This window comes from Dipodomys spectabilis, unplaced genomic scaffold (genome assembly GCF_019054845.1).
Source record: "Dipodomys spectabilis isolate Male_0828 unplaced genomic scaffold, ASM1905484v1 ptg000668l, whole genome shotgun sequence".
NCBI classification, from domain to species: Eukaryota; Metazoa; Chordata; class Mammalia; order Rodentia; family Heteromyidae; genus Dipodomys; species Dipodomys spectabilis.
In genome coordinates this window covers 16,563-44,327 of record NW_024871345.1, presented here as the reverse complement: position 1 = coordinate 44,327, position 27,765 = coordinate 16,563, and the positions used below count along the sequence as shown (strand labels likewise).

Genomic DNA, 27,765 nt, shown 5'->3' with positions numbered 1-27,765 from the left:
GCCCCCAGGCCCGCCCCCCGGAGCAGGAGCAGCAGCCTGGCCCCGCCCCCAGGCCCGCCCCCCGGAGCAGGAGCAGCAGCCTGGCCCTGGCTCCCGCCCCGCAGTGCCACCTCCCAACGCCACCCCCCAGGGTGTTCCCGGGGCGCCCCCTGCCCCCTCCCTCTCTCGTCTTCTCACTGCTGGAATGCTTTTCCTCCCCTCACTCAAACACGCCTCTCCCCCCTCCCCACGCGGTCAGCCACTTCTTTTCAAACTACACCAGAGCTGCTCCAGGGTGCTGTGAGTCAATCCAGCCCCACACTCTATACATGAATATTCCTAAGCAGGTGACACCTGTCAGCTCCTCCTCTGTGAAAGGAGGACATGGGCACCACTGGTAGACCCCCCGTGGTCTGGGGTCACTCTAAAGGCCCAGCGACACACTGCGGAAAGCACTTAGCACAGCACCTTAAAACAGCAAAGTTCTCAAACACACAGTACCCACTGTCTGAATGAACAGCTGAGTGGCTCTGAGTGGCTTGAGGGGACAGATGGGCCTTGCCACTTACCAGTGTAACACAGGGAGGGGGAGCCCTCCCCAGCACCCCACCCCTCCCCTCCCCAGCGCCCATCCCCACAGCCGTCCCTCTTTGGTGGGGGCAGAGTGTGGGTCAGCAGGCGCAGGGATGAGGTGGAGGTCGGGGCAGGACCACACCGGGCCACGGCCTCGGACACAGCACAGGCCCGTCCTCACACCGCAGGGATGGCTGCGTCCTAACTCTGGGCTTAGAATGTGTCCTGGGCATCGGTCAGGCAGCCCTGGGTGGCCATGGCTCGGGAAGCCAGCCTCACCGCGGCCCGGGGATGCTCGATGGGCGTGGAGATGGCCCCTACCTGTCTGGCTCTGAGACGCCACGCACTCCTGCATCTCCTCCGTCTAGAAGCGGGCGTCATAGGCTGTTAGGTCCAGGGCCTGGAAGGCCTGCCCGGCGTCCCTCCCGCCCTACCTACCTTGCTGCCGTTGCGCACCCGGATGATGGACACATAGTGTCTGATTTTTCTGTAGGAAACAGTGTGCTGTTTGCCTCCTGACTTACCCGGTGGGTCCCTAAGCTTTCATTTTTGGCCAAGCCCACCAAGTTACACATGCCCTGTGTCCCTGCAGAGAAGTGAACTCGGTCCCAAGTTCTTCCCCGGTTGGTTCTCACACCAGGAGACTGAAATACATGTGTGCTCATTCACAGCCAGACCCTTCCTTGCTGCCGGCCCGGCCCTCATCCTCTGCAGTGCTCCCCAGCTCTCCTCTGAGCCCCAGCCAGCCGCCCCACCCCGCCCTGCCACCCGGCCTGCACACTGCTCTCACATAAAGAGCCTGCACTGACCAGCGCCCAGGAGCTGCCAGCTGGCAGGGAGGCCTGGTGACGCAGCCCATGAGCAGAGCCGTCGGCACCGGCGCCGCCATGCGCAGCGGCCAGGGCCACAGGCTGGTCCGCCACCGCATCTGTGTACACGGTCCCATTCCCCCCCCCCCCCCATTAGCATCGTTTGCCCACAGCGGCGTGTTTCGCCTGTTGAAGTTTGAGTCATATTCGTTAATTTTCTGCTTTTAATTCAGGAGATTCTGAACAACCCATCTGAAAGTTTAAGGCACCTAATACACACATACTGCCAATCAACAATCACCTTCATTTCACCTAAGAAGTTTTTTTTTTGGGTCCAGTCGTGGGGCCTGAACTCTGGGCCTGGGCGCTGTCCCTCAGATCCTGAGCTCAAGGCTGGCGCTCCACCACTTGAGCCACAGCGCCACTTCTGGCTTTTTTCTTTTTGCTTATGTGGTGCTGAGGAATCGAACCCAGGGCCTCAGGCATGCAAGGCAAGCGCTCTACCACTGAGCCACCTTCCCAGCCCTCACCTAAGAATTTCTATAACTTGGTATTCACAAAATTTTTCTTTACAGTGATTGATAGGCCTTTATAGAAAAAGTCATCCAATGCGATTTTTAAAATTGTGAACATAGAGTCTACTCGCCAGCATTGTTGGCAAACAACACTGATGTCCCGACTTTAAGTAAATATAAATTCAGTCTCTCGTGCATCCTGCAGCTTAAAAGCAATTGTGCCGGTCTGGTGGCTGTGGGGAAGAGGTCCCCAGGATGCATTATCCCAGAAGGCATTCTGCAAGACATCTGCCCCCCTCAGCAAATCCGCCCACCCTGCAGTCCCCACTTACCCCCCCTGCCCCACCACAGGGATGATCTTCACGTTCTGCTGTACGTTGTCTCCGTTTTTCTTCTTGGTGTAGTACACTCCTTGCCACTCCTGTCAGTGTGATGTGAGCAAGCATCATTAGGCTTTGCGGCCCCCATCATTCTCCACTTTGAACACAGTCGGGGCCCAAAGGTAAGCCCAATCTCAAACCCAGCCTCCAAAGTGCACTGCCTCCACAGCAGTCCTCCTCGCGCCTGCCTCTGCCTCTGCCCTGGGCAGGAGGAGTCTCAGGAGTGGACCACGGAAGGGCCCCTCCGTGGCAGGCTGCAGCTTAAGATGAAGGGCCGGTGCACATGGTGGGCTGCGGCCCCTTAGGAATATTGATGAACTCAGAACCAGCAGGCATGGCGGGCACGCAATGCAGGCCAGGGAGACCTAGCAGGCACAGTAGGCACGTGCTCTACATCCAGAGAGAACCAGCAGGCACCGTGGCACACGCCCCAGGCCGGGGAGAATCCATGGGCACAGCCAGGGAGATTGGCACGGCCTCAGGTCTGTCATCAGGTGCACGGTGCCTGCAGGACTTAGTCCGGGCCTCACCAGGGAGGCCTTGTGGGACACAACTGTGCTGGGACCTCAAGTGTTCTGTACTCCCCCCTAGGCCCCGAGCTGGGGACTCTGACGGGCACCTGTGACTGAACTCGTGGGACGTCCTCGCGGGACTGGCGAGGCCTCAGCTGCAAACACTCTCCCAGAGCAGTTCTCAAAGCTACACTTGGGTTGTGGCCACCACCAAAGCTAAGGCTCTGGGCACGGCCAGGAAGTGCAGCCAGGAGTCAGGCACTGCCTCAGAAGTGAAGCAGGGCACACTGCAAACTGTGAGCACCAAAAGACCCTACCTCCCTGCTCTCCCCACTCTCTAGCCAAGACAGGCATGGGTCTTACAGCCCACACCAGAGAGGCCTGCGCCCCAAACCAGCCAGGCTGACCAGGGGCCAGGCAGGAGGAGCAGGCTCTCCGCGCCCTGCACACAGGTGCCACAGAAGCAGACAGGCAAAGGCTACTTTGGGATTCACATAGAAATTGTGATTTTCAGCTGGGCGTCAGTGGCTCACGCCTGTCATCCTAGCTACTCAGGAAGCTGAGATCTGAGAATCTCGGTTCAAAGCCAGCCCAGGCAGGAAAGTCAGTGAGACTCTTATCTCCAATAAACCACTAGAAAAGTGGAAGTGGCGCTGTAGCTCAAGCGGTAGAGCGCTCACCTTAAACTGAAAAGCCCAGGGAGAGCGCCCAGGCCCAGAGTTCAAGCCCCACGACTGACAAAAAAAAAAAAAAAAAAGAAATTGTGATTTTCACACAACCGTGTGAATATGCCAAAAACCACTGATTGTGCACTTGAAATGGGGGAGTTATATGGCATGAGGATTATACATGACTATTACATATATATGTGTATGTATATACATATAATTAGAACTGTTGTGTTGAAAAAAATAGAGGGAAGGGAAGGGAGAGAAGGGGGAGAGAGGAGAGACAGGAAGAGGAAGATTAGTTCAATCAAGCAGTCAGCACTGTGAACAAGCTCTTTAGGATTTCTTCCCAGTCCACCAAAGGATTTAGCCAGTCATGGGCTCTGACTTGTTTTGTCACCCACGGAAGCAAAAAATATTTCCTCAGCATACACTGCTGAGGAAATATCCTAACTATGCACCTATGTTTACTGACCTGAAGTGTGTGGAAGGTTGAGTTCCTGGGCCTGTGCTGGAGCCTGGGGAACTGAAGCTGGGGAGCGGATGCGCGGTGGATGTGCGCACAGCCCTTGGCAGGACTGCGGGCCTTTAGGCGCTGGTCCTCCCAGCACTTCCGTTAGTACCAGTGAGGAAGGGTGCAGGCCCACTTACCTTGCCTATTCTGATGCAGGAATTGATCGTGTCCAGCAAGTCTGCCTTTTTCTCGTTCATAGGCACTTCGCCCAGCTCCTTCCCGATTAGTTCACCTGACTGGTAGCCCATTGTTCTCTCAAAGGCAGGATTTACGTACTGGGAAGAGAAAAGAGAAGGCATCAAGGGGAATTGAAGGCACCAGGAAATGAGAAGATCCCAGGGTCTCTACCTGAGCCCCCAGTTTTCTTCCCAGGAAGGTGGGAAATGTGAAGCCTGAGCAGGCAGAAGTGCAGTTCAGACGGTCATGCATGGTAGGACGGGCCCTGGGAGGAGTCCACGCATGGTGAAAGAGGGCAAGCTGGCACAAACGCAGTTCATCTAACCCTAAAGAGTCGGATTGGGTGTGTGTCCATTCCACAGGAGGGGCCAAGTGGCCCATCTTTATTCTGTCCCTTGTCCCTGCAGAGAGACACTGGAAACATGATGGTTAAAATGAGTGATGTGAAGATCTGATTAGCATTGCTAAAACTGCCCCTTGGATGTGCTAAAATTAAAATTAAGAAGGTCTTAAAAAGAGAGTTAAAAAAGTTAATTTGTATAATGTGACTTGCTTTCAATGATGTTCTCCAAGTAGGATATGTTTTTAAAAGTCATAAAGGTGTTAAGTCTAGCTCCCTGGTACAGTGATGGTGATTGCAATTCTTGCATTAAGGAAAAATTGTCATTTGAGTTTAAAAGTTTTTCATGTGTTTCTGTTTTAAAACAAACAGCCAAGAGGCAATGAGTGACACTTGGCCTCAGGATTTCAAAGGATCTTTTCAAAATGAAAATTAAAGTATAAAATATTAAAAGAGATTAAGAGGCTTAAAAAATTAGGAATGGATTTTTTGATATAACATTTAAAAGTAAAATTGTTCTTAACGTTTGCCTCAAAGTACACAAAGGAAAATTAGGATTACCAAAATAATTGCTACTCCAGTTTGCTCTTATAGGTTTGTTTTTTTTTTTTTTAACAGTTTCCAGCAAGCCCAGAGCAAAGCACAGAGGATTCTTACAAGTTTGTCAGATGTAACCCTGGCTCTTAATAAGTTCTAGGTAAGAGCATGCTTAAAAACTACTTCTATGTTGACCACCTTGTTGCTTTTATTTTTTTGTCAGTTGTGGGTCTTGAACTCTGGGCCTTGGTGCTGTCCCTCAGCTCTTCAGCTCAAGGCTAGTGTTCTACCACTTGAGCTACAGTGCCACTTCCAGTTTTCTGGTGGTTCATTGGAGATAAGTTTCATGGACTTTCCTGCCCGAGCTGGTTTTGAACCAGGATCCTCAGATCTCAGCCTCCTGAGTAGCTAGGACTACAGGCGTGAGCCACTGGCGCCCGACACCTTGTTGCTTTTAATTGGAGTAAAGTGGCCTTTTATAAGACTCATTGATCTGCAAATTGGCTCGAAGCCAGCCCAGGCAGAAAAAGGTCCCTGTGAGACTGTCACCTGTAATCAGCCAGCAGAGCCCTGAAAGAGCAAGCAGAGTTGCTTTGGGACTCAAAGTGACAGAGTGCCAGCCTTGAGCTGGAGAGCTGAGGAGGGACAGCACTCAGGCCCCAAGTTCAAGACCAGCAACGAGCTAAGAGAAATGGCCATGAGGCATTTATCCCAGGTGGAGAAGACATTCCTGGGACGAAAGCAATGGAGGAGCATCCAGAGACTGTAAGCCTCTGCTTGGATGGCAGAAATAATGTCAGATCCTAGAGTCATTGGTGCGTGGCCCTTCAAAAATTGGTGAGAGCCAGGAGGTCATGGGAAGATAGTTTGTAAGCGTGCCTAATGTCCATGACTATCTACCTTGTAAGGGACAGGAACTTGCCAGTCCTCTGTGATAGCAGTAAAAAGCTAGAGTTACAAAATGTGGGGGACAGTTTAAATCCCAACCCCTGCATGTGCCAAAAGCCCTAATTGGCAGTAACTGAGCTGATACCAGCTACAAGAAATTCATCTGTTCAGAAAAAAAGTTTATAAACCTGAGAGTGTGTCCCTATTGACATCTGTCTGAAGGCATTGTTAGGGTCACAAGAGATCACATTCCTAAAGCCGTCCAGAAAGATGCTTTTGCAAGCCAGAGTGCTAAACAAGCTATGCCGCTGTAGCTGGAGAAAAGTTCTGTGCATTTGTCAAAAGTTAAACTAGGCCTAGGTTACAGGTTCTGGCCTAGGTAGGAGCAACACCCCTGAAATTAGCTTGAAGAAGTTACAGAAGCTGGACCTTCACTCGCTCATCAACCCCCTTTTAAAGATCAAGAGTCCAGAGTCAGTTTTGGAAAAATGAGGCAAAATAGAATAGTGTTAACAGATGTCCAAGCGTGGTCTGCACCTGTCGAGATGGTTACAAGACCACGCCTGCTGTGTCTGTTTAAAGAGTTGTTGTCTTGGTAAACTGTCCTGGGCCATTGTCTGAACAGCCTTAAAAGCCAGTGGGGCCACAGCCTGCCAAGTCTATGCAATGTGTGCTTAACCAGTCTGTGTAGGAACCGTGTGACAGTCCGTTGGAGCCACTGAGAGACTGCTGCTGCCGTTGCTGCTGCTGTATACCCTAATGGGTAAAGTTCAGCGACAGCGTGAGGACAGTCGCCTGGAGGAGCTTATGAGCACAGCTGGCATAAGATCCAGTTAGCTGGGATAGAGTCAGGACTGGTAGAAGAACACACGAGCGTCTTGGAAGAACTGCACCAGGGGCTTCGCAAACGTCCCACTTCCAACCTGGACACTGGATGGCCCAAGAGATAATGCCTCTGGCGGGACCCCTGATGTTAATTCTGATACTCACAACTGGTCCTTGCGTGATTAACAGGCTAGTAACCTTTGTAAAAGAGTGGGTTAATTCGGTCCGGGTACCGGTTCTCAGATCTCAGTATCAACCCATAGATGACGTTAACAAAGAACTAGCTATGAAGGGACCATGACTGGCCCCTTAGTCACTAGCTAGGAGGAGAATGTGAAGCCTGAACGAAATATAGCAATTTTAGGTTTGGATTCCATTTTGTCCGGGAACTGTGTCAGCAACTCCCCTTGAGCCCAAATTCCAGGAAATCAGCAACTCCCCTTGATACTCCAGGAAATCAGCAACTTCCCTTGATCCCCTTGAGCCCAAATTCCAGGAGCAATCTCCTTTATGGAAAATTCTGCTAACCATAGCTAATCAGCAGATAACAGGAGAAGGATCACTGGTCAGGGGTCAGACCATCTGCTCCAGCCAATCATTTCAGAGAGCATCAACCCCATGAACCAGCCAATCCCTAGTACCTGGTTGGCTCCCGCCACTGGTGACACTAATCATCTTTTAAAATTATTTTATGAAGGCTGGGAAGATGGCTTAGTGGTAGAGCGCTTGCCTTGCATGCCTGAGGCCCGGGGTTCAATTCCTCAGCACCACATAAGCAAAAAGAAAAAAGCTGGAAGTGGCGCTGTGGCTCAAGTGGTAGAGCGTTAGCCTTGAGCTGAAGAGCTGAGGGACAGCACCCAGGCCCAGAGTTCAAGCCCCATGACCAGCCCCCCCCCAAAAAAAAAATTATTTTATGAGGTGGCTGGGAAGTTGGCTCAGTGGTAGAGTGTTTGCCTTGTATGCATGAGGCCCTGGGTTCAATTCCTCAGCACCACATAAGCAAAAAAAAAAAAAGCCAGAAGTGGCGCTGTGGCTCAAGTGGTAGAGCGCTCATCTTGAGCTCAAGAGCTGAGGGACAGCGCCCAGGCCCAGAGATCAGCCCCCATGACTGACAAAAAAAAGAATTATTTTATGATTTTCCCACGGTGTGATTATGATTTGTTAAGTGTTGCAATGATGCATGGAAGTCCCTAAAAACCCTATAAAAACCTTGCTCGAGGAAGGGCAGGGCTCTCAACTCTGACCCGCTGCGTTGGTGATGGTGGTGATTGCAGGCTCAAGCTTGTAATAAACGACTCTCATGTGCTTACATCGGAATCGGCTCCTTGGCGGTCTTTGGGGATCCTTATCTGGGCACAAGAGAAGCCCAAGAGCGTCTGCTCCATGGCCCCGGTTGGGTTTTCAAGCTGTGCTAATAACAGCTGACGCAGGCTCTCGTTTTTCACATTTTTAGTTGCGGCCTGCAGAGCCCCCGCTCTCCCTGCGCCGCGCGGCATCTTCCGCCCAGCCGTCTCTCTGTGCTATGCACACACGCGCGCGCACACACAGATATACACAAGACACACCCATGTTATTTCCATATTTTCTAAAACTATAATTACTGGTATATTCTCTTTTCTAGAAAGCTCCTTGGAAGTTTACGTTTTATTGATTTTAGTCTTATAATCCTCTAAGGAAAGAAAGGAAATAAATACTGTATTGGTTCAATCCTGAGAGTGGAAGGACATGAAACAAGCAACTTGGAAGGACACCTTTCCAAACAACAAACCTGGATGATGTGGTTTTCACTGGTAATTTCAATTGCTTCTTGACTTTTCTCTAATGCAGTGAACACTGAATTGCAGGCCCTTCATGGGTAGAAACAGAAGACCTGATTAATGTAAATACACACGTCTACTATGAACTCGGCGCTTAGTTCAGTGTACTTCTGTCTGACCCGGCAGGGCAAGGTGTGCCCGTTCAAAAGGAGGCTGGGGAATAGTAGCACAGCGAGGCTGCCCCGCCCGGTGCGCGGGCCCTCCCTGAGCACGCGCGCTCTGTGAGTCTCTTTCAGCCGGGGCACAGGGAAAGGGGGCAGGTCATCTGTAGCTATTAGCTTAAACTGCTTCCAAAACTTGGGGGTCCTCTGGAATGCCAGCTTTGTCCTCGGCTTTCTTCAGAAATGCTCAGAACATGAGAAAGCATTTGCCATGTTTTAGTGTTTGAAGATGGTCTTTAATTGTGTACCCAATAGATGTTTATTGGCAAAAATTAGAAAATACAGGGGAGGGAAAGGATAGTAGGGCAAAAACAGAGGAGAGGGTAACAATGCTTGATAGGAAATGTACTCATTGCCTTACTCCTGTAACTGTAACCCCTCTGTATTTTTTTTTTTTTGTGGTCAGTTGTGGGTCTTGAACTCGGGGCCTGGGCGCTGTCCTTCAGCTCTTCAGCTCAAGGCAAGCGCTCTACCACTTGAGCCACAGCACCACTTCCAGTTTTCTAGTGGTTTATTGGAGAGTCTCACAGACTTTCCTGCCTGGGCTGGCTTTGAACCGTGATCCTCAGATCTCAGCCTTCTGAGTAGCTAGGATGACAGGCGTGAGCCACTGGCACCTGGCACCCCTCTGTATCTTTACAATAAAAAAAAAATGTTTAACAGGGCTGGGAAGGTGGCTCAGTGGTAGAGCGCTTGCCTTGCATGCCTGAGGCCCTGGGTTCGATTCCTCAGCACCACATAAGCAAAAAGAAAAAAGCCGGAAGTGGTGCTGTGGCTCAAGTGGTAGAGTGCTAGCCTTGAACTGAAGAGCTGAGGGACAGCGCCCAGGCCCAGAGTTCAGGCCCCACGACCGGACCCCCAAAAAAAAAAATGTTTAACAATATTAGGAAATACAGCTGTGCGAAGTAGCCTGGGCGCGGTGTGGTGGCGGCCTGTTACAGCCTCGCCAGAGTCCAGAGTGGACTTTGCACAGCTCCCCCACAGCACCAGCTCTGTGCCAGCCTGCGGTGCCTATGTCTGTGAAGGACTTTTCTTCCTTGCATATAGAGCCACACTGCTCACTCCAAATCCAACGCACCGCACCAAGCAGACACAAACACAGCGGCACGCTCGTCTCTCCCATGCTTGGTACAGGAAATGTTACGCAGGACATTCAAGGAGGGAGGGTAGGCTTTATTTTCCTTTTGTCCTGCTGATATAGTTTTACGGTTTTCTGTTTCACTGGAAAAATAACCAACTTTAGCCGGGCGCCAGTGGCTCACGCCTGCCATCCTAGCTACTCAGGAGGCTGAGATCGGAGGATCATGGTTCCAAGCCAGCCCGGGCAGGAAAGTCCATGAGACTCTTATCTCCAATAAACCACCAGAAAACCAGAAGTGGTGCTATGGCTCAAGTGGTAGAGTGCTCACCTTGAGCTGGAGCACTTGGGACAGTGCCCAGGCCCAGAGTTCAAGCCCCATGACTGACAAAAAGGAAGGAAGGCAGGAAGGAAGAAAGGAAGGAAGGAAGGAAGGAAGGAAGGAAGGAAGGAAGGAAGGAAGGAAGGAAGGAAGGAAGGAAGGAAGGAAGGAAGGAAGGAAGGAAGGAAAGAAGGAAGGAAGGAAAGAGAGAAAGAAAATTATCAACTTTTACTCATTTAAAACAAATCTCTTTATCAATAGAAAATTAAAAGCTAAACAAATCTGGATGCTCACACCTGTAATCCTAGCTATTAAGGAGGCTGAGATCTGAGGATCACAGTTCAAAGCTAGCCCAGGCAGGAAGGTCAGTGAGACTCTCATCTCTAGTAAACAATAAACCACCGGAAAACCAGAGGTGGCGCCATGCTGTAGCTCAAGTGGTAGAGCGCTCACCTTGAGCTGAACTGCTGAAGGATAGTGCCCAGGCCCAGAGTTCAAGCCCCATGACCGACAAAAACAAAAACTCCTAAACATGGTTGTTCAGCCCTGCGATCCCAGCTACTTTTGAGAAACACACATGGGCAGGAAGGAGGGCTCAGTGGTCTTGTAATGCTGCAAAAAGGAAAGGGCAAATTACAGCATTTATCTCCTAGAGAACAACTCACCGTCAGTACGGTGAGTTGATGTTATTTTTTAAAAATGTTTCCAGCAAGCGCAGCTTTGTGCCCCTCCCGTGATCGAGACAGGCAGACTGGGAGGAGATCTGCCCACCCGCCCCTTGTCAAGGGGCGGCCCCAGTTACCTGAGCTTCAGCTGGGACCGCACCTCCCCGAACTCCAGCTGGCGCAGCTCATTGTAGCAGGCCATGACGGTGGGGTTTTCTATGTACCTCTAAAAACAGAAAGGGGGATTGTTAGAAAAACAAAGGAGCATCTTTGAGTAAGTATGTGTGCAATGAAAGGGATTCGAAACACACTCAATGTGTCCACTGAACACTTAAAACCCCTTTGTCGGGCTGGGAAGGTGGCTCAGTGGTAGTGCTTGTGCCTTGCATGCTTGAGGCCCTGGGTTCCATTCCTCAGCACCATATATGAAGAAAAAGTGGGAAGTGCGCTGTGGCTCAAATGGTAGAGCGCTAGCCTTGAGCTGAAGAGCTAAGGGACAGCGCCCAGGCCAGAGTTCAGGCCCCACGACCGACAACAACAACAAAATCCTTTGCAATCATTATTGCTGGACAGGAGATGCAGCTCCGGCAGCACCTAGTGGTGGGACACAGGCTCCGCTCCAAGCCGTGGGCAGAGCAGCAGGTATGGCAGGGCCAGAGGGGGGAAGGGAGACAGCGTGGCCTGTGCCTGTTTCTTTGCTTTCTCTGTGGCTGTGGGGCTCTGGGGAGCAGAGCTGGGGTGGGCAGAGCACACTCCTTCCTCTGCCCCTGCAGCTCCAAGGCCTCCAGCTCGCTCAGCAGTGCCAGCCACGGAAGACACAGCTCACTCAAGGGATACTTTTTCCTTTTGCCAGTCCTAGGGCTTGAACTCAGGACCTGGAGGCTGACCCTAAGCTTCTTTTGCTCAAGGCTAGCACTCTACCACTTGAGCCACAGCACCACTTCCAGTTTTGTCTGTGAATACAGTACTGAGGACTGGAACTCAGGCTTCATGCATGCTAGGCAAGCACGCTACCATATTCTATCTAAGCCACATTCCCAGCCCCATCTTTTTTCTTTTCTTTTTTGTGCTAGTCCTGGAGCTTGCGCACCAGGCCTGGGCGCTGTCCCTCAGCTCCTTTTGCTCAAAGCTCGCACTCCACCACTTGAGCCACAGTGCCACTTCCAGCTTTTCCCGTGATTCACTGGAGATGAAATCTTACGGACTTTCCTGCCGAGGCTGCCTCCACTGTGATCCTCAGGCCTCACTGGCGCCTGCTCAGATCCGCCTTCCACGAAGCTGCGCACAAGTGTTGTCACTTTCCCCCCTCTGGCCCTGCCATACCTGCTGCTCTGCCCACGGCTTGGAGCGGAGCCTGTGTCCCACCACTAGGTGCTGCTGGAGCTGCATCTCCTGTCCAGCAATAATGATTGCAAAGGATTTTGTTGTTGGTGGTGGTGGGGCCTGAACTCTGGCCTGGGCGCTGTCCCTCAGCTCTTCAGCTCAAGGCCAGCGCTCTACCACTTGAGCCACAGCGCCACTTTCTACTTTTTCTTCATATGTGGTACCATGGACTCGTGCTCCTCCCTCCCTCTGGCTGGTGCTCTGCTCGTGGACCACCGCACCACCGCAGACTGACCATGTGCTCATCTCTAAAGGGCCCGACGGAGAGGACCAGCCTCCCCAGGCCAGACACCACGGGACCAGCTAAGCTCTCCCGCAGTCCCTAGCCTCGGTATGGTGCGAAACGGGGCAAGCAGGGTGTGAGATGCTTGGCAGACCAAGGGAGGCCGCAGGCTGAGGGAGGCTGAGGAGGGAGGGCGGCAGTGGACGGAGGGAGGCCGTGGACGGAGGGAGGCCGTGGACGGAGGGAGGCAGTGGACGGAGGGAGGCCGTGGACGGAGGGAGGCAGTGGACGGAGGGAGGCAGTGGACGGAGGGAGGCCGTGGACGGAGGGAGGCAGCAGCAGGAGGGAGGCTGTGGACGGAGGGAGGCCAAGGATGGAGGGAGGCTGTGGACGGAGGGAGGCAGCAGCAGGAGGGAGGCTGTGGACGGAGGGAGGCCAAGGATGGAGGGAGGCTGTGGACGGAGGGAGGACCTCCAGACCCCTAGGTTGAAGGCAGCAGTGCCAAGGCCCCCATGGGACCTTGGAGTGGGGCGTGTTCTTATAATACGTGTGCCTCGGCAGGCCCTCAGGGAAGGAGGGTGCTGGGGTGCTCTCCCCTCCCCACTGCCACCTCCCTGTCTGAGCGCTCTAACCCAGCCTCACCTCTGTGATCTACTGTGTGTGACTGCCACACAGGCCGAAGATGAAGGTGTCTTCCTGGAGAGGATCTGAGGTACCCATGGCCCTGCATGCACACTGCCTTACACCCAAGCCACAGCATCCACGGGCCCCGCGTGCACACCTTATACCCTAGCCATGGCATCCATGGCCCCGTGTGCACGCTGCCTTATACCCCAGCCACGGCGTCCACGGCCCCGCATGCACACCTTACACCCCAGCCACGGCGTCCACGGTCCTGCATGCACACCTTACACCCCAGCCACGATGTCCACGGCCCTGTGTGCACACCTTACACCCCAGCCACGGCGTCCACGGTCCTGCATGCACACCTTACACCCCAGCCACGATGTCCACGGCCCTGTGTGCACACCTTACACCCCAGCCACGGCGTCCACGGCCCCGCATGCACACCTTACACCCCAGCCACGATGTCCACGGCCCTGTGTGCACACCTTACACCCCAGCCACGGCGTCCACGGCCCCGCATGCACACCTTACACCCCAGCCACGATGTCCACGGCCCTGTGTGCACACCTTACACCCCAGCCACGGCGTCCACGGCCCCGCGTGCACGCCTTACACCCCAGCCACGGCGTCCACGGCCCTGTGTGCACACCTTACACCCCAGCCACGGCGTCCACGGCCCTGTGTGCATGCCTTACACCCCAGCCACGGCATCCACGGCCCCACATGCACACCTTACACCCCAGCCACAGCGTCCACAGCCCCGCATGCACGCCTTACACCCCAGCCACGGCATCCACGGCCCTGTGTGCATGCCTTACACCCCAGCCACGGCGTCCACGGCCCCGCATGCACGCCTTACACCCCAGCCACGGTGTCCACGGCCCCGTGTACACGCCTTACACCCCAGCCACGGTGTCCACGGCCCCGTATGCACACCTTACACCCCAGCCACGGCGTCCACGGCCCTGTGTGCACACCTTACACCCCAGCCACGGCGTCCACGGCCCTGTGTGCACACCTTACACCCCAGCCACAGCGTCCACGGCCCCGTGTGCACGCCTTACACCCCAGCCACGGCGTCCACGGCCCTGTGTGCATACCTTACACCCCAGCCACAGCGTCCGGCCCCGTGTGCACACCTTACACCCCAGCCACGGTGTCCATGGGCCCGCGTGCATACCTTACACCCCAGCCACGGCGTCCACGGCCCCGTGTGCACGCCTTACACCCCAGCCACGGCGTCCACGGCCCTGTGTGCATACCTTACACCCCAGCCACAGCGTCTGGCCCCGTGTGCACACCTTACACCCCAGCCACGGTGTCCATGGGCCCGCGTGCATACCTTACACCCCAGCCACGGTGTCCACGGCCCCGTGTGCACGCCTTACACCCCAGCCACAGTGTCCATGGGCCCTGTGTGCATGCCTTACACCCCAGCCACAGCGTCCACGGCCCTATGTGCATGCCTTACACCCCAGCCACGGCATCCACAGCCCCGCATGCACACCTTACACCCCAGCCACGGCCCATGAGTGGCACGTACCCTTGTGAAGCCGGCAGCGATGAGGGACATCACAGACAAGTCTTCTCTGTCCGCCCTTCAAGAGAAAGCAGGGAGAGTTAGCCTTGCTTTCACCTCCACACGCTCACGACTCACTTGCTCACACACTTTTGGATGAAAATCAGATGTGTGAACTAGACACGTGGACCTATGCTGACCTCCTGTGTCAACAGGACGGCTAGGCGTAGGGCAGAACAGCACTGTAACTGGTTTTTTTGTTTTTTGTTTTGCCAGTCCTGGGGCTTGAACTCAGGGCCTGCGCACTGTTCCTGAGCTTCTTTTGCTCAAAGCTTTCTATCACTTGAGCCACAGCACCGCTTCTAGCTTTTTCTGTGTATGTGGTGCTGAGGAATGGAAGCCAGGGCTTCATGCATGCGAGGCGAGCGCTCCCCCACGGAGCCACCCTCCCAGCCCTGTGACTGCTCGAAGCCTGGGCTTGAGTGGCTGCGCTGCCTCAGTCCACCCGAGCACCAGACCGTGGCATGCAACACCAGCCGCAGCACAGCCGGCACAGCTCCTCAGAACGCTTTCTTCTGCCCAGCTGTTACCTTGCCCCAGGGAGGGGCGGCTCGGCACGCTGGCAGGCCTGTGCTGGACAGGGTCGCTCAGGGGTTCATTGGCCAACTTCAACTCTTCAGGACCAACCACCTGACACGGATGTGCCAAACTGAAACCCTCCACGCAGCCAGCTATGACAATAAAGTGCAACTAAAAACTAAATATGCACATTTAATCACAATCAAAAAAAAAAAAAAAAAGAACCTCGGGGAAGGGAGGGAGGGAGGGGATGGTAGGGGGAAAACAATGGAGGGGGTAACAATGTTCAAGAGGAAGTGTACTCATAACCTCACTCATGTAACTGTAACCCTCTGTATAGTAGCTTTACAATAAAAAAAAAAAAAAAAAAAACTAAATATGCAGGGCTGGGAAGGTGGCTCAGTGGTAGAGCGCTTGCCTTGCATGCATGAGGCCCTGGGTTCACTTCCTCAGCACCACGTAAGCAAAAAGAAAAAAGCCGGAAGTGGCGCTGTGGCTCAAGTGGTAGAGCACTGGCCTTGAGCTGAAGAGCTGAGGGACAGCACCCAGGCCCAGAGTTCAGGCCCCACAACCGGACCCAAAACACACACAGACACACACACACACACACACACAGACACACACACACATACACACAGACACACACACACACACAGACACACACACACACACCAACCACATAACATCTATATAAATTCTTCCTTGGAGTCTCCCATCTTCTAGTTCATGGATTAAAAGCCCATTTATGTGTAATTCTAATCCTCAGACATTGGAGTTAGACATCAAGGCAGACACCAGGGGGCCCTGGGGCCTGGTGTGGAAGCATGATCTCCCTGCAGCGAACTGGAGAACAGAAAGAACACTAGAGAAGCTGGGCTGTTTTGTTTTGTATTTGTCTTGTTGGTTGTGGGCCTTGAACTCTGGGCCTGAGCTTTTCAGATCAAAGCTAGTGCTCTACCCCTTGAGCCACAGCACCACTTCTGGCTTTTTCTGTGTATGTGGTACTGAGGAATGGAACCCCAGGCCTCATTCATGCTAGGCAAGCACTCGACCACTGAGCCACCTTCTCAGCCCAGAGAAGCTGGACTTTTATAAAGTCCATTCCAGGGGCTTCTCCTTCAAAGGGGCCTGGCCCTCAATCAGCCATCTGTCTAACAGAGCACACACAACACTGAGGCCTTTCCAACAGAAAAACAGTTTACCTGCGAACTACACCAACAATGACTGTATTTTCTGAGAATTTTGATGACTTGATAGACCTAAAAAAAGCAAACAAGTTTTTAAGCATATGTATATACACACATATATACACATATATACATATACACATATGTATACATATACACATATACATATATAAATATCCCCTCTGGTCCTGAGGCTTGAACTCTAAGCCTGGGTGCTGTCCCTGAGCTGCTTTGTGCTCAAGGCTAGCACTCTACCACTTGGGCCACACTGATACTTCCAGCTTTTTCTTTTTTTCTTTTTTTTACTGTCAGTCGTGGGGCTTGAGCTCTGGGCAATGGCCCTCAGCTCTTCAGCTCAAGGCAAGTGCTCTACCACTTGAGCCACAGCACCACTTCTGGTTTTCTAGTGGCTTATTGGAGATAAGAGTCTCACAGGCTTTCCTGCCCTGGCTGGCTTTGAACCATGATCCTCAGATCTCAGCCTCTTGAGTAGCTGGGATGACAGATGTGAGCTACTGGTCCCCGGCCAGAAATTAACATTTTCTTACTACCATTTTGTTTCTTCTAGTTCTGGGGATCAGACCCAGGGCCTTCATCACAAAAGCGATAAGGATTCCTCCCAGAAAGAATAGTTTTGCCATTTTGCTCTTCAGCACGTAGGGAAGCTCACTTGCACAGGGTCTCTGCATCTATGTGCCGGGGGTTTCTGTGGTCAATGACAACGATGTCGTGCAGCTTGTCCAGGAAGCAGTCGAGGGCATCCCGCGGCTCCCTGGCCACTGTACACTTGAACCCTGCCTTCTCGCAGGCCTTCCGGAACCCGTTACACTGGCTGTCTTCTTTGGTAAACACTAAAAGTACCTAGATCCAAGAGTGGAAACAGTTTTTAAATGAGATGTTGTCAGACTGTAATGTCTTAATAAGCCACAGAAAATAGCCAGGTGTTTTTAAGATGGGACACAGGTGTCACATGACATCTGCTCTCCTGCCTGAGCTGTGGATCCCACCACTGAGCCAATCAGCAGCCTTCTCCATCTGCTGACTGTGCCAACCCACATCTCTCTCTCTCCCCTCTCTCTCTCTCTCTCTCTCTTACACACACACACATATGCGCACACGCGTGAGCTTTTGTCTTTATCACATCACAACCAACTTACTGTAGGTTGCAGACAGTCTTCATTCACCTGAGAGAAGGCCATTCTGTACAGCTCTTTACTAAACCCTACAGAAGAGAACTGACAGGCAGTAACCCCAGGATGGCCCCTTAGTACCTGAAGCTGATCTTGATGAATCCTCATGGGGCCAAATTGCACATCGGCTACTGTTCCCTGTAAGAAAGAGATCTGCTTAAAAGCAAAAGGAAATGGTGTGATTTTTGCTTATATGTTTCTCTACTTAGCAACACAGATGAAAGGAAAGTATCTACTCTACAAAAAAACTACAAAAACAGGATAAACTTTTTATTTTTGCCAGTCCTGGGCCTTGAACACTGTCCCTAAGCTCCTTTTTGACCAAGGGTAGCATTCTACCATTTGAGCCACAGTACCATTTTGGCTTTTACTATGATTAATTGGAGATAAGAGTCTTCCGGGCTTTCCTGCCCAGGTTGGCTCTAAACTGAGATCCTCAGATCTCAGCCTCCTGAATAGCTGGGATTATAGGCGGGAGCCACTGGCACCCAGCAGGATAAACATTTTTTTTTTTTTTTTTTGGCTGTGGGGCCTGAACTCTGGGCCTGGGCGCTGTCCCTCAGCTCTTCAGCTCAAGGCTAGCGCTCTACCACTTGAGCTACAGCTCCACTTCCGGCTTTTGTTTTCTGCTTATGTGGTGCTGAGGAATCGAACCCAGGGCCTCAGGCATGCAGGGCAATCGCTCCACCACTGAGCCGCCTTCCCAGCCCATGATAAACATTTCTATCTCAGCGGTCTACTAGCTGAGTGAACTTAAGAGAATCACTTCCGCCTTCTCAGCCCAGTTCCTCCTTTGTTACAAAAATCAAATTAAATTACACTATGAAGAGCCTCCAAATAATAGACACCAAACACTGGTTCCTGTGTGCCTATTTCCATCTTCTCCTGATGGCCCCCAAACTCCTTCATTTAGATGGCACTGAGCAATGCAGTCCAACAGAGGACTGAACATGTCAAACAAAGAAACCTCACTGACAATGTTAATTAATGTTAATATTAATATTAACTGCTGGATGGAAGAAGGAAGTATTGCTATGGGCGATTACTTGAAAAATAGTAAAATATTACATAATAAAGACAGCTTTTGCTAAATGTCAGGGAAAACTCATAGTCTAAAATCTCAATCAAGTTGGATATGGCGGCGCACACCTATAATTCCAGCACTTGGAAGGCTGAGGTAGGAGACCTTGGATGGGAGGCCAGCCTGGGCTACACAGCAAGACCCTATCTCAAGAAAAAAATCTATTTTTTTTTATCATGAAACAAGAAATATTCTAAGCTGTAACTTCATTTAAGTTTGTGAAAACTAAAGTAAAAAGAAAACAAGTTTGCATACAGAAGGCTCTAAGTTCAATATTTACATCCCAATCCCTCCACAAAGCTAAGGAAACCACTTGTAGAAACCAAATTAAAGGCAATAATTAACATGTTAATTACATGCTGATAATGTACATAAATAAAGTGGACTGTGTTGGCCGCAGCTAGGGACAGATCAAGTGTGCGCAGCTCAGGGCACTTAGGATGCAGTCCTTACACAGGTGTGAGCAACTTCACGACAGACCGTGTAACTTTATGACCTCTACTTAGGAGAAATTCCAACACCAAATTCATTTTGAGAAATAAAAGACACTGTCGATTCACTTTGTTATGATTTGAGTTCTGTACACTGTGTAATTTTAGCATTTTTAGGCATTCATGCTTCTTCAGTGTGTCCATTTCACCACTGAACACAACTTAGATCACATTCACCATCAGCCAGGAATGCCTAGTCCTTGGGACCTGTCAGCACAGGGTGTCAGCACCACCAGTCAACTACGAACGAACCACTGCCCCTCCAAAACAGCCACCTCCAGGAAACCTGATGACTGTACTAGTGGGCAGACCTCAGCCTCCTCCACAGATGGACATCAGAGCCACTCGAGTCTCTGTGTCCATCCATCCTCTCTATGCCTGAAAATCAGAATCAAATCAGCCTAACACTTCAAGCTAGTAGTAGTAGAGCTTGAACTCGGCTAAGGGTGTTGTCCCTTATTTTTTTCCCCCAAGGCTGGTGTTCTATCACTTGAGCTACAGCTCCACTTCCAGCTGAAGTTAAGAGTCTCGATGACTTCCGTGCCTGGGCCGGCTTTGAACCAAGATCCTCAGACCTCATCCCCCTGAGTAGTTAGGATTACAGGCGTGAGGCACCAGTGGGCCAATCTGGGAGTGTTTCTTTGTTACTGTGTAGATATATTTTAGACATCAACACCTTATCTAATGTGTGATTTCCTAATATTTTCTCCTAGTCTTCAAGGTGTCTTCAACTGTTGTTTCTTTGTTAATGTGATGCAACGCTATTTATTTTTACTTTCACTGCATTAGACATTTCCTAACCTCATACAAAAAAAAAAAAGGGGGGCTGGGAAGGTGGCTTAGGGGTAGAGTGCTTGCCTAGCATGCATGAAGCCTCTGGTTTGATTCCTCAGTACCACATACACAGAAAAAGCAGAAATGGTGCTGTAGCTCAAGTGGTAGAGTGCTAGCCTTGAGCAAAAGAACCTCAGAGTCAGTGCCCAGGCCCTGAGTTCACCCCTAGGAGTGTCCAGAAAAAAAAAAAAGCAAAAGGCTGATAAGTTAAAACTTAAAATTAGGAATTTTTACTCATAGAGAAGGAAATGAAAATGTAGGCCCCAAATGTTGGAGATGCTATCTACAAATTATCATCAAAGAACTCATACCCACAATATATAAAGAATGTCTCATGATTAATAAGAAAATAATCAACAACCCCACTGGAGAGACCCTTGCACAGTCAGGAGATGCTAAGATACTAAGAACTGAGAAAAATAATTCAATTTTTATCAAAATTCTGCTAGGAAAGTGAGCTCATTGATAATTTTTAAGTTTACCAATTTTATAAGAATTGGTATAAATGGGAAATATTAATGGATGTCTTCATTTTATAAAAACAACTTATCACTGGATAAAATCTCTCCTATTTTAAGAGCACTCAAAGAGAAAAATGAAAAAAAAAAATGTGTCTACAATCTGTGTGCCCACTACGGGGAAATGAGTTACACTTACGCAATTAAGACACAGTGGAGAGCTTTGTTTCCATAGATTATGACACAACTGATATAAGCCTTAAATGAGAATATTGAGATTTGAATTGAGAAATGATCTTTTGTCTAAATGAATAGTGTATTCAGTGTGAATAACAGCGCTGCACAGCTCTGATATCATTTCCTCTTCAGTAATGACTAATAGTGAGAATACATCCATGCAGTCATAGAGAGGAATTCATGCTCCCCAAATTTCCCAAGTACCTGTCATCTAGGGAATGGGTATTTCTACAGGCTGTTCAAAAACACTGACCACAAACAGCCAACACAAGTCAGCAAAATCTCTCTGCTTGTTTTGCCCACTTCCTCTTGAGCTTTCTTCCAGTCTGAAGAGCAAGACAAGTGGATTGTCTTCCTTTGTTACCATCTCCTGATCTCCCAGACACGCTGTGTGGTGGACAAGGGAAACACTCCCAAGCACAAAGCACCAGGGAGGCATGCTTCAATGGTGCCCGTCCCTTGGTGCTCTGGCTAAAGCCTGGGCGGTCTGATCAGGTGTCCTGCAAGCATGAGGCTGAAGGCCTGCGACTTACCACAGAAGCACAGTAGCTACGTGCTTCCTCCTCAACCTCTTACATGCCGCCAGTCTGACTGCTGTCTGGTGAGCGCTGCCCTGAACTGGTTGCTCTTCACAGAACTCTGACCACCTTTTCTCCACACTAAGCATCTATGTTCAATCCATTTCACAAAACAAGTGCTTACATGTGCAGAGCTCCTCATATCAACTCCAAATGATCAAAGCCTTGGTCAGACCTGAAACCTTGGAAGCTGCTACGGGAAGGAACAGGAGAAACATCAGAGCTTCCTGGCATAGACAGGAACTTCCTGAGTAAAGTTCTGGGGGTTTAGCAAATTAGAGATGGACTCACTAAAAACTAAAAACATTCTACACATGATTGCCTTACTCATGTAACTGTAACACCTCTGTACAGTATCTTTACAATAAAAATAAATTTTAAAAAAGTTCTGCACAACAGAGGACATAGTTACTAAGCTAAAAAGACAGCCCACAGATTGAAAGATCTTTACCAGCTATCCATCCACTAAGGGCCTAACATCCAGAAAACACAAGAAACAAAATCCCCCAAAAAGTCAGTAACTCAATTAATAAATGGGCAAAGGAGCTAAAAAAGAGCCTTCTCAGAAGAATGATGAATAAACACACTAGGATGTGCTCAACATCCCTGGCCAGAAAGGAAACACAAATCAAAACAGCACTGAGATCCTATCTTACCCCAGTACTGAATAGCATCAAGAATTCTAACAGAGCTGGGAGCTAGTGGCTCATACCTGTCATCCTAGCTACTCAGGAGGCTGAGATCTGAGGATCACAGATCAAAGCCAGCCCCAGCAGGAAAGTCTGTGAGACTCATCTCCAATTAACCACCAGAAAACTGGAAGTGGTGCAGTGGCTCAAAGTGGTAGAGCGCTAGCCTTGAGCTGAAGAGCTGAGGGACAGCGCCCAGGCCCAGAGTTCAGGTCCCACGACCGGACCCAAAAGAAGAAAGAAAAAAGAAAAAGAAACTAAACAGAGAACTTCCCAGTGATACGCTGCTGGGCGCCCATCCAGAGCACCCAGGTCAGGGTGCTGTGAAGACTGCACAGCCAAGGTCATGCCAGGCCACACACCTTAGCCAACTTACGGAAACAGCCCAGATGCCCTACGCAAGATGAATGGGTCAGGAAAATGGGGTCATGTTGGAGTCACGGAGCAATGTTGCTCCTCATCCATTAGAAAGAGAATGTCATTGCAGGGAAACGGACGGGCCTAGAACAAACCATGTGAAGTCAGGCACGCGTTCTCTCTGAGGAAGCTGCATCTACAAGCACACATGATAACAGACTCCAGGATGATCTGCTCAGGTGCCTGTGTCTCCTCTGAAAGAGCCGACGTGCTTTTACCAAAATGGATACCAGGAAGAGGACACGTGTTTTGACAGGGGGCAAAGAGTGGGGGCACAGAAATGGAGGGAGGAAGAGTAAGCAGTCATTCAATTCACATCGTTTTAAAAATGAAAGCTGTAACTTGAGGGCAGGGATAGGAGAGAGAAAATAGGCAGGATGAAGGCCACTGAAGCACTGCACTCATAACCTGACTCACGGAACTCTGACCTCTTTGTACAACTACTTAATATTTTTTGGGGGTCCGTTGTGAGGCTTGAGTGGTTTTCTGGTGGTTAATTGGAGTAGTCTCCAATGAACTCTTTGTGAGAGTAGTCTCAGGAACTTTCCTGCCCAGGCTGGCTTTGAACCACAATCCTCAGATCTCAGCCTCCTGAGGAGCTACCGTGACAGGCACGAGCCACTGGTGCCCAGCTTAATGTTTTAAGTGCAGTGCTCAATAACTGCTTAATGGACCAAAGTACTTACTGCATAAATGAGATCCCTAGCATCTCCTTCTGACTTGATAAAAGGCATTTCTAAACGGTTACCAAGGATAAGAAGATAAACATCCTAGTCATTGGAGTGCAGGGAAGACTGTCCAGATTTCCTGATGGCCTTCCATCATACATCATTCTGTTCTTTTTCTAATTTCACTGTGAAATCTTCAAAACTAAGTGGATTCTCCATCTCATCTCAAAAGTCTCCAAGGAAATGATGCAATCTTTAATTTTGTTCCAATGGAGTATTTCCTCATCTTAGCCAAATATTCGAAGTTCCGTTTGATTAGATTTTTATCTTGTCACTCTGGGCATATCCATGGCTATTTCAATCATGTTTTGTGCTAATACTGTAGAAAATGCTTGGCATCCTTCTGAAAAACTCTTCCAAAACACAGCTCTGGTTTTTAGTACACATGGCTGATTCTGGAAAGAATGAACATACAATAGAGGAAGAAAGCCCTTGGGCTCAATGAAGGGTGAATTTTTCGTATGAAAATGTTATATAACCACTTGGTTTTGCAGTAAGTGTTAAATACCTTTATATGTCAAGGTAAAGTGTAATTTGAATTTATCACGCTGGTTTGCTGACGTTAGTAAACATTCCTACTCGAGAGCTACTGCAGAGCAGACTGACCACGCATGGCAGAGGTGTGTACTAAGTCTAAAACTCCAAGTTGTGATTATTCCCAGAAAGTGGAACTGGGACAGACCACCTCTGCAGGCGGTTGCTTTCTCTAAGTACGTGTTAGTGCTCCCCAAATAGTTTTCTACCAACAGAAGGCTCAGGCTCAGGGAGTCAGGAAGTGGGTTCCTGGACTTTCTGAGAGAAGGGTGTGGAGGGCAAATCCACAGAGAGGAGGTGGACAGATGCTGGTATGAGCTGAAGTGTTGGTAAAGTGGCTCAGCTGGCCTGACTTGGACACCTAGTCCTCCAAAGACCGGCATGGCCGTACACTGGGTGCTGTGCTCCGTTTATTCCCCCATCCTGCTGAGGCCCTGTGCAAAATCGTTTGCATTCGCAGGACACTGAGAACTGGGCTCCGAGAGGATGTGCTAACGAAGTGCATGGAGGAGAGGGGTGGGGTCCCCGACTGCACAAGCCGCACCCACGCGAGCAGAGGCGCTGCCCAGCGACACACACAGAGGCCAGTGAGGCCCGACTTCCACCCATCCAGGTCCCGCCCCGGACCTCCGCAGCTCACGCTCCGTGACGCACCGCTGGGCCCACGTTTCGGTGGTGGTGAATTTAGATAATCATGATGGTATTGAGCGCTAGACATCATTCAAACCAGAATCCCTCCCCACGTGTACACCCCACACACAGCCACACCAAACAGAAAAATGGCTTGTTTACATGCCAAGAGATTCCCCTGGTCCCCAGTGCAAGTTCTTGAGACCTTCATCAAATCTCTGGCATAATGATTCCGATTAATAGTTGTGTACCCTTTTCTTCTTCGGCTTCATTCATTCCTTTTAGATTTTTATTTCTTCAGAAGAGCAAAGCTAAACTAACAGCTAACCCAAGCACTGTGTGGGTCCAAGGGGGGCAGGAAGGGAGTGGAACTCGTTCCTCTGTGGGGGGCAGAAAGCGACACCCAGAGGTGCTGGGCGCGGGCTCACCTCTGGGCTTCTCAAGCACTGGGGCTGAGGCGCCAGCTCTGCCAGGAGAACCCAGGAGTGGAGTCAGGATCTGGCTTGAACTCTGGGCCTGGGCGCTGTCCCTGAGCTTCTTTTGCTCAGGCCTAGCGCTCTACCACTTGAGCCACAGGGCCACTTCCGGCTTTTTCTGTGCATGTGGTGCTGAGGAATGGAACCCAGGGCTTCCTGCATGCTAGGCGAGCACGCTACCACTGAGCCGCCTTCCCAGCCCTGGTCTGACCTTGTGACTGGCTGCGGCTGCGGCTGTGACAACGCGAAGCCCCGCCAGCCCCAGCCCCACCAGCCCCCCAAGCCCTTGTGGAGACTGCTTTCCTATACGTGTGATTTTCAGCTTGTTTTTGTCTAGGGATTTTTCTTGATAAGTAGAGACATTTCTTAGGCATCATCTATTTAATCCTCTATGAAAGATGTGTCCTTTTGTTTTTTTATGCTTTTTTTCTCCATTACTTTTCTTATGTTTGACTATACCCTGCGCAGATCTGTCTGAGTTTAGTTTCCTATTTTTGAGGCCAGTTTCCCCGTGGGCCAGCTGTCTGAGAGGCTGGCTGGGAGGGGGGCAAAGCCAGGCTCCAGTGGACAGGACTGTTTGTCCAGCACTGCAGGAAGAATACTTGGACTGCTCACTCTTCCAGCTCCAGGCAGCCGTGGGCTGCACGCAGTGTGTCTCTTTCCTGCCCAGTGGGCTGCGCACAGTGTGTCTCTTTCCTGTCTGCTGCAGCATGGTGAAGTCCACTTCCTGCAGTATGGTTTCTTCGAGCCCTCAAAAATCAATCAATCCAGCCTCCCAGGAATTCTGGACTCAAACTGGATCCAAGGAAGCTACGGCATGGCTTGTAGTCTGGATTCCATATTTCAAGTGGAGGATTTAGGTTTCCAACCCTGGGAATGCCCCTTGCTGACATGCGTAACATGTCATCTGTCAGTGTTCTGGACTTGAGTGCAGCCCAGGGACCATATACTTCCTCTTCTGTGCCAGGTCCAGTCTTCCCAGCACCACTTCTTTTCTGGCTCCTTATATATCCTAATTCCTTCAGAAATGGAGTTTTCATTTGTTCCTATAAGGCGCAGGGTTAATTTCCCCTGGGAAAGGTGACTTTACTGTGTTCACATGTTTCTATTTCTTTTCCTCCAAATATTAAATGGCTTTAAAATTATTTGTAATACAAGGTAATACAGTCCCTTACAAATCCAGAGTTGCTGAGCACTGGTGGCTCACACCTATAATCCTAGCTACTCAGAAGGCTGAGATCTGAGGATCGTGACTCAAAGACAGCCTAGGCAGGAAAGCCCATGAGACTCGTGTCTCCATTTAACCACCAAAAAGCTGGAAGCGAAGCTGTAGCTCAAGGGGTAGAGTGCTAACCTTGAAAGCTAAGTGTTAGGCCCTGAGTTGAAGCCCCGGGACTAGCACCGAGAGAGAGAGAGAGAGAGAGAGAGAGAGAGGGAGGAGGAGAGAGAGAGAGAAAGAGAGAGAGAGAGAGAGAGAGAGAGAGAGAGAGAGAGAGAGAGAGAGGAGAGAAAACATCCAGAGAGTAAAAGAGGGACAATTACCAGAAATCTCATCACTTTAAGTACACCCTACTAACACCAAACAAGCCCAGAAAGCAACCTTCTCTCTTTTTTTCCATTTAAAACACTCTTTTCTTGGAAATACAGGTCTCAACTGTAATTTTAATAGCTACATGATAATCAAGACAACTTCCTGTCACTCAAGAGTCTCATAAGACACTGAAACATTTAAACATTAAATGAACAATCCCATAAACCAGAAGTCACGCCTCCTAATGATCAAAGTTTACATGTTCTCATTTCCTTGTAAATCAGAGAAAAATGAGGGTTTTGCCCCACAGGAGTAAAGCACAGCAGCACAGGGTTTAAAAGCTAGGGGAGCATGTCTGTTTCCGTGACCTTACTTCCATCTGTAATAAACACACTGTACTGCCCGTTTCTCATTTACAGATGGATAAAACCCAAACAGCAAACGTTTTAACCAAGGAGGACAGCCCTGGGGACGTGGGAGAGGTGTGGAGACCTGGGAGAGGTGTGGAGACCGCCTCCACGTCAGCAGGGAGCGCCGTGACGCGATGACTGCCCGCCGCGCCCTTCTAACCATCTCCCAGCACAGACTGCAGGCTCTACCAATCCACGCTCAACAATGATTGTCGCTGTAAAACAAGAAAAGGACTGTTCTTACAGCTTTTTCAAATAAAAGCCCCTATGCAAAAGAACCAACTCCAGACAGCAGAACACAGGCACATGAACAAATGATGCTTGGTGTCAGAGGCGGCCTGCAGGCCGGTGTGGGTGACTGCTGGGGGCCACCTTAGCCGGTGTGGGTGGCGCTGGGGGCCACCTTAGCCGGTGTGGGTGACTGCTGGGGGCCACCTTAGCGGGCCAGCAGTCAGGCACGGCACTTGGGGTGAGCTGTACCATCTGGGCATCACTCCGTGTCAGAGGACAGTGGCAGCCTTGGTCACCACTGCTAGACAGGGAGGCTGTACCTGGGCAGGCCCACCTTCCATGACACCGTGCTGCCTCCACACCCACGCGAGTCAGGGATCGGAGATCAGAGGACCCCCAGGCTGGGTCGTTATGGCAGCAGGACACCGCACACGGAAGGACTAGCACTCACGGCACACACGGGGCCATCTCAACCCTCTTCCGGCTGGGGAGGTGGTGACACACCGCACAGCACATTGGGCGGTCAGGTCCTGGCTGTGCCTCTTACCACCGCTGGCCCAGGCTGGCACGAAGCCAGGCAGCACCTGGCCTAGTCAGCCAAGTAAGGGACAGACGGCTGCAGGGGCGAGTTTTAGCAAGGGAGTGTCACAGAAGAGGCTTTGCGCACACAGGCTTGCGGTTATAAGGGGGATGTGCAGTTATTCGTGAGCAGGTTACATGTGAACATGTCACGTGTTTACACAGCACCTTCTACTCACCAACCAACAGTGCCAGTTACAGAAGTGAAAGTACGATCCTATCTTCCAGAAGCTGAGTAAAGAAGGGTAGACACATATAAACAAGTCCTACACTGTGAATGTTTAACAACGAAACCCTGAACCAAGAGCAGCTGGGAAGGGACTAACTGCCCAAGGAGGGAGAGGGTGAACCACAAAACCTTTCAGGCCCCAAATGAGCTCAACTGTCCAGAAA

General features: G+C 50.6%; 1 protein-coding gene across 1 annotated transcript in view; it reads right to left on the bottom strand.

The window, feature by feature from the left end:
• The window catches only part of Pde8a (phosphodiesterase 8A), a 48,204-nt gene that overhangs the window by 8,596 nt on the left and 11,843 nt on the right, over positions 1-27,765 (bottom strand). The window contains exons 2-11 of the mRNA XM_042671780.1: positions 17,550-17,606; positions 16,949-17,139; positions 16,294-16,350; positions 14,537-14,591; positions 10,898-10,986; positions 8,486-8,564; positions 4,088-4,225; positions 2,209-2,297; positions 991-1,039; positions 874-916 (exon numbers count right to left, since the gene is read on the bottom strand). Coding sequence (XP_042527714.1) covers positions 874-916; positions 991-1,039; positions 2,209-2,297; positions 4,088-4,225; positions 8,486-8,564; positions 10,898-10,986; positions 14,537-14,591; positions 16,294-16,350; positions 16,949-17,139; positions 17,550-17,606 — 847 coding nt within the window. The remainder of the gene's footprint in view (positions 1-873; positions 917-990; positions 1,040-2,208; positions 2,298-4,087; positions 4,226-8,485; positions 8,565-10,897; positions 10,987-14,536; positions 14,592-16,293; positions 16,351-16,948; positions 17,140-17,549; positions 17,607-27,765) is intronic.